General features: G+C 39.0%; 1 protein-coding gene across 1 annotated transcript in view; it reads right to left on the reverse strand.

The window, feature by feature from the left end:
* Positions 1 to 649: 649 nt before the first annotated feature.
* Positions 650 to 12,331, reverse strand: part of LOC138299622 (corticotropin-releasing factor receptor 1) — a 1,731,194-nt gene continuing 1,719,512 nt past the window's right edge. Inside the window, exon 13 of the mRNA XM_069238054.1 lies at positions 650 to 4,882. Within this exon, the coding sequence (XP_069094155.1) occupies positions 4,742 to 4,882 (141 nt within the window). The 3' untranslated portion in view covers positions 650 to 4,741. The remainder of the gene's footprint in view (positions 4,883 to 12,331) is intronic.

Consider the following 12,331-nt stretch of genomic DNA (forward strand, 5'->3'; position numbering starts at 1 on the left):
TACAGGAGAACCATAACCTATCTTGAGTTCAATAGCTGTATTTTGCTCAAGTGCATTCTGGGGCACCCAGAATGCACTTGAGCACAGAACCAACAGTGCTGTAAGCACTGTAGGACTTTGTTATGACATGAATGTCCCTTGAATGGTAACTGACGTGCACCCCTGTTCTCACTAACCTGACTGGTATCTTGATTTTTTTTTGGCTCCACCACACATAGAAAGATGCATGCACTCTGAGGCTTCGCCCCAAAACTGACCACGCATCCTAGGAACCGGCTCTAAGGTCAGACAGGGTGCTAAGAGTCTACTCTCTAGCAAAACAAGACGACCGTCTGGGTCATTTAGGACATGCACAGTGAGTGTCAGTGGCATTTTTAAATCTATAAATTAGTCAGACATTGTTCCCTGTTCAAAGTGAGAGCACAATGCTTATAGGCCTGTTCATGTACATTCCACCTAAATGTTGTGCCCAGACCCTGCAGTGACATACTTGTGTGTGAAGTATATGTATACGTATGGTGAATGGTGACAGGACTCCATGTTGTTTGCAAGTGTGAAAGCTGAAGCTAGTGGACCCTTTATGATTCGCCCTTGGTCTAAAATCAACTGAAGTAATTGGCCTGCAAAAGGATCAAATATAAAATAAATGTTCATTGGTAAATCTTTTATGCACAATGTGACTTGTGACGCCTCAAACAAAACCTATGGTAAATAGTCAAGACAGTAATTTCAGGGTAATGAAGAAAAACAACCTAAATTAAATAACAGGAGTGCAATAATAATGATGTTACAAACACTTAGTATAGAATAAATCACCATAAATAAGGTGCTTCAATGAACCTCAAGGGGTTCAAGCAGAGCAATAAGCACATATCTATCCAGTTTGCTAGTTGTATATAATTTTATGCAGTTTTATTCTGAGACTCAAATGCAAAGTTTAATCAAATGTCTTCATGTTTGAGCCACCGTCTCCCAATCAAGGTGGCCTCATGAATGAGTGAGCCATTGCTTGGTGCCCTGGAGTCAATTCAGGATCTTTCTCAAGTTGTGGCACTAATCATATTTAAAAGCATTCCATGTCTCATCTAGGAGGATGAACCTTATTTGGGGTCTTCAAGAATTAACACCACATGAAATTAGTCCTGAGGATGGTCTCATGTATATAATACTTTAGAAGACCAAAACGTTGACACATTCTCCACTACTTATATATCAACAATCATCAGAACAAATTCTACATCCCAAGGAAATGCTCTCCATGAATGTTCCTTTAATTGAGAGTGGAGTTTACACATATCAGTTTCAGAAAAGAACTGCAATAAATAATGGTCCTCTTCTCTTCCCCTTGACCACCACATACATTAAAGCTGAAGAAAACTAGGGGCATGATTCACGCTTATTGTGCTCATGTTGTGAGTACTCCTACTTGGAGCCAACTTCATCACTACCTGCAGCCAGAAACTAAATGTGAAGGTGAACTGCACCAAACCATCTCCTGAGCATTAGACAGTTGATCCACACATGTTTAGAAATCATGCATAAAAGTGAGACCCAAACCTTCAAACATCATTTCAGGTTCAAGCTTTCTTACCAACCAAAGAGCTGCTTCGAACCAGGGCTGCTGCTGCTGATAGCCAGTCTCTCAGAGGTGAGTGGACAACCTCTTAAGTCTGATTATCATACTGGAGAGTTGAGAGTCTGCCTGAGACTACGAGGCCTGCCTACTAAAAGGGATAAGGAGCAACTTGTTCTGCAGGAGCTGTCTGCCCAAGGAGAAGCTTAGCCTCTATATACAAAGAGGAGCAGCCCAAGAGAAGAATATTGCTGGGGAAGTGCACCTGGATTAGCATGAATGTGCCTGAGGGAATTCAAGCTTGCCTCTGTACCCAAGAAAATACAACAAGAACCGGCTACATTTCAGTGTGCGTGCTTCAACGACCACCATTGAAGAAGACCAGAGGGCTTGTGCTGACTCAGCCTTTACTGCATTTGAAGACCATGATCCTGCACACTGGGCCAGAGGAAGGAATTGCCTAGCCATGGGTGCCATACCTGGCAGAGAAGAGAGTCTTTACCTGGGCTGCCCAAACAAGCCTTTGCGACTGCAGGTACGATTGCTTGGTCCATGAGACTGAACACACACATTTGGAGATCCTGAATGCACTTCACTTCAGGTAATTCTAACGCCTGCACAACACACTGGCTGAGAACTCAACTAACAGATTTTGTTGAGATTGTCGCAAACTGGTTAAGAGACGTGCATAGTCAAAGCATAAGGAATGACCTATGCATCTCAAGAAAGAAACTTCATTTCACCAAATGTTCTTTCATCTAAAGCTTCTGTTTATCTGTATAGTAACCCCCGTAGCCTTCTTAGAATGCCCTGCCTGCAGGGATGCACATTCCTTAATTATAGAGTTGTGAAATGATAAAATACATCTGTTTTCTCAAATGAAAAGCACTTGGTTAGCCATTTGCTTATTGTGTCTATTGTTTGACTATTTCACTACTGTGTCTTAACAGCCCACAATACTTCCATGGACTGCTCTGCCTCACTACCTTGAGAGTCCAGTGCCGTAGGTGAATATTTGGTCAAGTTTTCAGCTCCACAGAAAGACATACCCAATCACACCAAAGGCAAAATACCACAACCCTCACAGTTGTGGCCTAGTAGCCTCTGCCTGTCATGTACCCATTCCAGGAACCAGATTTTAACTTAGACCCCAGTTCAACATGTAAAAAAATGCAATGGTAAAGCCACAATCCTAGTTCACAGAATCAGGACATACATTTGCCCCCCCTCCCTCCATAAGAGGATCTGCAAATACATACATTCGGCCATTGGAGTGTCTGAATTCACACATCAAGGATTAGGGGAGGGTTTGTGGGCCCTTCTAGGCGTTTCTACCTCAATCATTAGTATACATGCATTCAACAATATTTTGCGCAAAGACTACCTTGTGGAAAATACATTAAGATTTACTCTTGGAAAGGATAGGAGTAGGGGCATTTTAGGAGTGAGCATTGGAAAAGACACCAACTACTGGTGTGTAAGAGACAGGATTTCTCTTTGCACAAATGTTTCTCTCAAGGTACCAACAAAAATATTACTATGCAGTGTCAATGTAAGGAAATGAATTATACATCTATTGCAATTAGGCGTGAAGCAATATTTATGCATTTGAGCTTCAATGAATTCTAAGACTGTCATTGCTTTCCTTCATTACACCCATACATTTTGCTACATTCAAAAAAAGTTACAAATCTGCTTCAGATGTAGGAAATCCCTATAGCAACAAAGTTCTGACTTTTCCTTTAACTTCTGCAAAGCAAGGCTAAAATATGTAATTCCCTTAATCAAAAATTTAACCTCGAGACGAGGAAATCATTTAAATTCCCATCTGATTTTTCATTTCTCATGAAACTTCCCACTACTGTGTTTGCTAATTTCATATTTACTGTTTGAAACAGAGCAGGATTTGGCTAATGAGCCCATGAGCCCCAGCTGTCAGAAAGTTAAGCAGGTGCATCTGTGGACTGACATTGCTGATCATTTTCTATGCTATCACTCAAATGCCACTAGAACAAACCATGATGTAGTTAAGTGTTCTACATCCTCCAGGTTTGCCAAAGAATCTTGAGTTCAGTTTTTCACTTTTAATCACAAGTTAGGTCTCAAAAATAAAAGCGGATGAGAAGCCAGCAACAAGTCCTCTACCAATACTGGCAATAATGATGATCACGATTTGGCAGCAATGACTCTCCTCTCCATGCTGTGCTTGTCATTACATCTTTAGAGAATGGGAAGCAAAGTAGTGTCAGCAGTCATCACTTGATACAACTACGTTTCTTTGGAATATTTCCTATAGACCTGAAGCGCTGAAATGCCAACTATTTTTACAAGAATGAAAGACTGGACAACCAATGGGTGACTCCCGCTACACCATAGTAAGGAGATTAACTGAACAGCATTGACCAATCACTCATCCTCTCACTCATCACTTTTTGGAGCCCATGCAGAGACCTCCATTGCGCTATGATAATCCCATAGTGTATTATGGGAGTGTCATGATGTCCTATAGGTGTGCTCCTTATAAGAAACTGGAGCCATGTAGAATGTACACAGAAAGTACTTGGCCAATGTGTCCCAATGTGGTCTTTGTGTACTAAACTCTTTGTAAAGATCATATTTTGTGCGAGTCTGCTGTAACATCAGGCATATTCTGAAAAGTGATATTACAGTAGGCATACTGTAATCTATTTTATGTCTTGATTGATGTGTTTTATTATCATATCATTCAATCTGTCCTGAAGGTTACACAATTGTGATATGAACACAAATCTGGCTCCAAAGTCTCAAGTCAGATTTATCCCCACAGTTTGGTCAAATGCCTCTTCCACTCGGTCCTAGTATCGAAGTGCTCATGAACCTTATCTGAACTTAGATGACTTGATTATTTGTTGTTGCATTCAATACCAGTATGACGTGAGATACAGAATCCGCTGAACTGGGGGTACTGATGAAGTGCTGTTTTAACTGAGGTTACACCATAACTGGCCCACTTGTACACTGGCACAAGTCTCTGGTGATGAAGGTCAGTGCCTAGCCATCCTTTCAGTCCTCCCTGGAGTTTTCTCCTTGGTGTATCTTGTTGTACCCTGTTTGTGTACTACATTTGTCAGTGGGCTTGGTCTGTACTCTTTGTCCCACCTGGGAAGCCCTTCAGTACGCAGTTGCTCCTCAGATAGCTGATGATTGCTTGATGCTGTGGAAGCTGACTCGAGTTGGAGAAGTTGGGATGGACATTGCTCTGGCCACGCGGGCACGAATGGAGTGCTTGTCCTGCCAACGATGCCATCGTTTCCTTACAGCAGAACGAACCTGTGAAGACATTTCAATCAATGTTTACATACGTTTAGAATAGAACACTTTTTCTTCTGTACACAAAGCTTAACAGTGTTGACTTTAAATTAAAAAGATGCATGAGATGAAACCCAATGTCTAACACTAAATGTGTGAATGCTTGTCTTGACCATCTAACATAATATCAGGTGTGTCTAAAGAATAAATCTGTATAGTACGCCCCCTTTCGAGGATTACTATCACAATGTCGAACTCTCTTCCTTAAAAAGTTTGATGGAAGAGATTTCGGAGTGCCAGCTCTGTTACTCTATCCTTTGGCCTACACGATCTGAACCAACCTTACTTAGGCATAGGAAAAATTAAAAAACATTGTTACTGTCTGCACAAGAAAATTCGATGCCACTTGAGACACAGGTCTATGGTCTAGTGTTGTATCTCCCTATTACTGTGGTATACTCTAATGATATCCTTGTAGCAGCGACAATACGTCTTGAGAGTTATTATTGCTCTTTAAATATGTACCTAAATAAATACATTTAGCATCAACATTTCTGAGACATCTGACAATATCTTTCGAGCCTCCAAATATGTAGAATTGAAAACGTGAACAGCATTCAAATTGCACAGTTACTAAGTAGTCCAATACCTAAGTCAGCCAACCCTCTTTGCCAGTTCCCATTCTAAAGATAGGCATACAATATGCAACATATAAAGTGCTACTGGTTACAAAGCTAGGACCGACAGAAGGCATCACATAGTACATGGTGTCTAATGGCATGGCTATGAAAATGGAGCCAACAGAACACACCTTTTCCTATTCATTCTGAGTTACTACAGCACTCCACGTCATTGCCAGGAGATGAATTTAAATCACCCTGAATCTGGGAGCTATATTAATATTTGGCTGACTGCTCATGCTGTAGCTAAAAAGTATTCAGTTGCAAGGTGAGTTTTTTTTAGATATGAGCTAGTGTACTTTAACACAGAGAAGGAATACTATGAGGGAAACCGTTTGCCCAAACCTTCACTGGATAAAAGGTGATTCCTGCTGATTCCAAAACCTGAAGTGCATGTACACCTGCCAGGGGACCAGGCAATTTGCAAGTGTTTCTAAGAGGGAAAGTGTCAGCAAAATGCTGGTGAACACTCAAACGTAAAAGGTTATGAGTGTGCACCGATATTTAGAAGCAGACCCATCTAGAAGATCCCTCAAAAATAACTCATCAACTACTATAGAAATGTATGCTTTCACAAATGCGAATGGAAATGTCCACCCAACCTAGTTCATGAATTAGAACTGGGAATTTCAGTATGAAAAGTGAACTATTTTATTTTGTAGTTGAGCTCAACTTAGAGGTCTATCGGAGGCCTTAGCAGGCCAGATAAGAACACTAAAGGTCGGATAACGACAGTACATATGCAAAGAATTGCGGCATATTATTTTACAACATAGTGAAGACAACCACTTATGAAAGAATTCAGGCAGCAATCAACAATCATAACAGAGAACTGTGGTTATATCATTGTTCCCCCTCAGCACCGCATCCTTTCCACTCCCAGCCAAAGTCCCATCTTCTCCAGTTGTGTTTAACACTTTTACCGAGGTTGTGTATCTTGGTATCTATATTAACACCTGTATTCACTGGCATCAAAGTGGCAAACAGGCATTCAGTGAAACAAAAGGAAGAGAAAGTGAGACAGGTAAGTGCAAGAGAAAAAGATACAGATTGTCAATAAAAAATAAATGGAAACAAAAATATGTGTAAAATCATCTTTCATGTGCCAACTCCAAGAGGGGTCATTGGAGCACTACACTTTGTAAAACACTTTCATCTCATGAGTTGTAGCCCAGGCACAAAATAAAATGTGTGCTTCTTTTCGTACTGTGGGGGAGAGAGAGAGAGAGAGAGAACAGGAGAGAGAAATAGAGAGATAGCTATCGGTAGTCAGCCTTTGCTTATTAGCACGCTGTGCTCCAGAAAGAGGCCTAGCCAGCCTCTACGTACAGCAACCAGAAATATAGATATTACAAAGTGATATGCTTGCAAGTTTACATATTTTCTTTTACGAAGGCCTAATTTATGAATGGGAGGGGAATTCCTGACCCCTGCACAACCTCTTGCTTGTGCAGAGGTCGGAATTACAAGTGGTGCATGGTTTACTACAGTAAGTGATTGCCGGGTTCAATAGTTCCCACCCTATTTCAGCCAGTCACACCTGTCGTAACAGGAAAAAAGAGTACAGTATGTACTGTAACATGAGGATTTTGGAATAATCCTGAAAAACTTGCAATGGATATAATTTTTTGCAAATGCCAGGGTGTCCAGTTTTAACAGGTGAGTAAAATAGCACATTTCTTCCATGACACTCATAATCAGGGTCTTACCATGTTTTTTAAATTCAAATATGCTCTTTCTCCTTTCTTAAAATCAAAAATCATTCACTGCCTCAAAAAAGATACTGTATACTGATCATCTTCCATAATATGATGGGCAAGTCCAAACAGCAGGTTCGTATTAAATAATTATTTATTTACAGCTTGTCAAATGTGCATCTTCAAAGGAGACAGACCTGGGCTAACTCAGCTGGAATCCTGGCGTTTGATCCATATCTGGGTTCCGGGTTCCACACCAAGATTCCAACTGATATGCCACACATCGCCCTTCGTTAACAATAAAGAACTAAACATTCAGTGCTTACATTTTATGTCACCAACAGCAAGTCTTGTTGGATTACCCATCCCTAAATATATATTAAATAACTTCAAAATGTATAGATCAATACAAATCATCTACATGTGCATTCAGGAGGAAAACGTAGTAAGGCAACCATGGAATACAATAAAACATAAATGATCATCATTAATACTGAAAACTATGTAACTTCTATTTCATGTAATAATTCTTTTTAACCAAATAGTTCTCTGTTGATTACATTGAGAATGTTGACGCTTTGGTGAAGTAACATATTTTGCAGATGATGAAAAGTCTTCTAACTCTTTAGACAACAGACATTTTGGCACCTTAACAACTTTACTCATGCTACAAACATTACCATTAATCAATTCATCACCTGTCTGCCCACTCTTACAATTCTCATAGGCTCAGAAAACAGATTCCTATTTCCCAGATCTAACTAATTAACCTTTCCTCACATATGTTAGCGCGTCTGACCATATCTGGTCTCTTATCTTTAATTTATAAGGGGATGCGTTAGAGGTTCGATGGACCTTTTTACTGCGCTTAGAGTGATTCCCACCACATTTACATCAACAACATCAGTAGTCAACATTAATAACCTTTAGAGTCAGTAATCTTCACGCACCATGACCGATTTGACCATGAATAACCACACCTTTGTGTAAAGTTAGAAAGTTTATTTACCTTTATTAACAATGCTAATGTCACGTAAATTATTCTCAACGCCAACTGATAGACATATAAGATTAACACTGGTTGACCAAACCTTCTAAAGAATTTCAATTTAATTAATGCATTGATCACTAAACATTCTATAGTCACAGTAGAAACTAGCAATAAGAGTAACTGCACAATAGAAATAACATACATCAAGATTCAGCAACTGAGCAACATCAAGTGTTTGTTAATAGCAACCTGTAAACATATCAGGATTTCCCTTACTAACTTTCTGATTAGAATAGCATGTTTGGGCCTCAGGCATAACAATTTAGTGAACATAAATTTGGAAAACATCTAACTATGGCTATAATAAAATAGCGGTTGGTACCTAGAAACAAAAGACAACTTACAACAAGTACAATAGCATTTTGTTATACCTCTCCTCATATGGATCAGCAAGCCATGATTATCTTCATCAGTTGGACATCAATTCGGTCGGCATCAGCAATGGGCCATGAAAGGGAGTGGTTCAGAAACAGGGACTCTAAGTTATCTGAACAATTAGGAAGCAATATCTAAAGTATCAGCATTCAGCATCTGAAGTTTAAGCAATAATGTTAAAGATAGAATCCTCTCTGGAGGAAATCAAAATAGAAAAATGAGCGTTCTTCCTTCTGTGCAGTCGGGCTAAGATAAAATCAACTTAAGACCTTCCCACATTACCATTGGTCAAAGAATCATACGTTTGCAATTAGTCCAATAGAAATATAAGTTCAAATCTAAAACATAACTAAACTGTCTTTCACATGTCAATGATTGGTTCCTCGTCTGTTCCCCCATTAGGCTCATCAGGTAACATTTTTGTATCCATCTCTACTCCAGTCAGTGCATCCATTGTTAGCTCCTGGGAACATTGCTGTCTCACCCATCAAACTATACAATGTATCATCCACTAGTACAAAACATTCTAGCAAGCAGTTTTCATGAGAAAGTTAAAGACATCTGCTAATGTTTGGTCAACTCAGTGAAAAACAATACATTAATTAATTTCTCTAGTCAAACATTCCCACAATATTATTTAGACTATGCAACTTAGCATGAGGCTATGCAAACTAAGCCCAAACCTCGCTAACTTTAGGCTTACAATTAATAAAGAAAATATATAATGCAAAATTATGAATGCATCACTCTACTATACTTTTTTAATGCAGATATTCCAATTAATATTAAAAAGCTTTTACATAGAGACACTTCTAATTAATTAATGGCGGCCACTCAAGTGGGCACCTTTTCCATGTCGCACATTATTTTCTATGTTTAGCCTAAGTCTATGCAGATTTTTAAATTCAAAGTACATAAAATCATTAGTAATAAATTCAATATTCACAATCCCTCCTCTGATGACTAAATATGTCATCATATTTTACATCTTCCCACACAAATTTTGCTCCCCTAAAATTTGTCCTCCTTATAATTGTTATTTCTTCTTTCCCCTTTTGAATTTTCCCTGAACAATTTCTCCATTTTAATTTCTTACCTTCTCTGATTATTTTTCAATTTCTTTATTTGAACCACATGATACAATTTACATATTCCCCATGCTCTAATTATACAAACCACAATAATCAATATCACTTGTATTATCTTCAATATTATCCCTTTCCCTAGGTTGCCACGCCGATTTCCCATGGAAGCAAAACCTTTGCTGACATTTTCCCAAACTCCTGGTTCTTTTCGCGCTTTCAAATCAGCACTATCATTAGTCAAATTGTTAATAAGGCTCCTAATTTCATTACTATTGTTAGGTATATATGAGCAGCAATGTTGAGGATTCAGCATTTTGGAAACTCTGTCCTCCTTTGCTAAAAGGATGTCTAACACAAGGCCATTCTGAAGAGTCATAGATCTTACTGCAGCCTTTTCTGTGTCCATTAGGATGATGGCTCCTGAAACATTTGTCAGCATGTTATCCACAATAGTAGATAACTTTCGAATTTGCAACAAATTCAGAATAAATCCTACTGAAATATGTCTCCAACTATGCCAGAATATGATTCTCACTTTTGTCTAATGTGATGTAATTCAGTCATTTAAGGTATCTTATTCAGTTTCTCAAGTTGATCAATCTTTGGGAAAACTATCCCTAAGTAACATGTGCCATACCATCCTCTAGGAAGATGGTAATACGCATTTGGTCCACAGATGTAATAAACTCCTGGAATTGCTGGGTCTTGTCCATTCAACATGAACGTCCATTTACTCTGAAACAAAAACACGTCTACATTCACTCGTTCCCACCAAAAAAGTATCAGTTCTAGATTTAGGTCAATATACACAAAGCTTTCTCCTACCTGTTGTGCATCCAAAGCTAACTTCCCTTGTGTCTTTATGTCACTAAATGCATGATAATTTCTAAACGTCCTTTTCTCTAACTCTTTTTCTAATTTCTCCTTTTATACCTTTCTTCCATTATCTGTTTGATCTAGGAAGCTCTTTTCTATGTGTGTTAGTAAGCATGTTAGGTTGGTCCTATGCGAGTAAGCAGTGCTAAATGTCAGTGTAGGTTCAAAGAATCGTCTCACTAATGCTACAGTGTTTTATTTAGCTACTCTACTCAGGTACTGAATTATAAGAACAAACTAAAACACAACATCAGGATTGGAATACAAGTACCAAATGTACTCCTGGTTATAGGATCTTGTAAGTAACAAACTACAACAGATTCCATAAGTATGGGCCAAACTATGGTAAGTAACTCCTTTTTCCACTGATGAAGGAATCTACGTGCAGACATCACAATCTCTCGCATCCATTGTCTCAACATACTCACACAAAAATAAATAGAAAACATTAGAAGAAAGTTCTCCTTGGATACTATGTATGTGCAAATATTTCTTATCTATCCTAAATCTATCTACTTCTGTGAGTGCAGTGGTTGTCTCTAAAGCAGAGGTATGGTTGGCCACACTCTTACCAAGAAGAGTCATGCTCCCAAAAAGCACCAGACACAATATCATGCATACAATCGCCATGCTACACATGTATCTACAGCACCTATTCATTCTACTCTGTTGGCTCAGGTTACTCATGACATGTTATGAATCAGAAAGTGATAACTATGTAGCAAAAAATCAAAAACAAAAATCTTCAATTTTCTTTAGCAGTTATTTCGTTTTCAGTCTTTCTTCCGGGACCCTGGTCACAAATAGATAGCTTTGTCAAAATCGGTTTAGCAGCTTGTCAAATCAATTAATCAAAACGTCTTTTCCCAGTTATTTTCAATAGCCTTTTTTTTCTTTTCTCAGTTTATAGTTTTGCAAAGTTCAGTTTGTCTGTCTTCTTCAAGTGCCAAAATATTGAAATGGAATGTCTCAATCAAATCAAAAGGACAAAAAATCACTTTGCCATTCACTTGTCGTTGCATACGCCCATTCAGGACCTGCGTATCTTTGATTTGCAATTTTCTTTCTTTTAAATCTTTGATCTCCATTTAATTCTCCATCACTCAAATCTTCTCTTCCTGTTGTATCTACTTCTTCCTCATTTATTTTCACTGTAATTGCTTCATTTCTCTTTGCTTGTGACCGGCCACCATCTCCTTTCAATGGAACTTTTGTCAATGCTCTTTTCAGTACTGGATTTGAATCTTCTCTCTGTTCTGCAGCAATTTCTCTCGACATACCTGCAACTGGTTCAGGAGGAGTCAGATCATTTTGCCTTTGATCCGGCTCAGCTTCTTCCCCCTCGGGATCTGTTTTTTGTTCTGTTTGTCTTTCAAGGCCGTGTGCTTCTGGGAGAGCCCTCCTCTGACTAGACTCTCCTGTTACCTCAGTTGAGGTTGGTTTACTGTCACTCTCCTGTAGGTTTTCCACTTTGTCTCTCACAGGAGTGTTTGTACTGGCTTCAGTTTGCTCAGATTCAGTATCTGATCCTCCTTCTCCCCTCTCCAGTTCTGGAGATGGTCTGGATGTTGTTGGTACTCTCAGCAACTCTTCTTTATTGTCCAAAGGGCACAGTACTTTCTGAGTATGGCTGCCATGGATCCAATTCAGAGCTCCAGCGCACTTCACACCTCTAGTAGTAATCAGTACTACTTGGTAAGGGCCTT

Source organism: Pleurodeles waltl, chromosome 6, assembly GCF_031143425.1.
Source record: "Pleurodeles waltl isolate 20211129_DDA chromosome 6, aPleWal1.hap1.20221129, whole genome shotgun sequence".
Lineage (NCBI taxonomy): Eukaryota > Metazoa > Chordata > Amphibia > Caudata > Salamandridae > Pleurodeles > Pleurodeles waltl.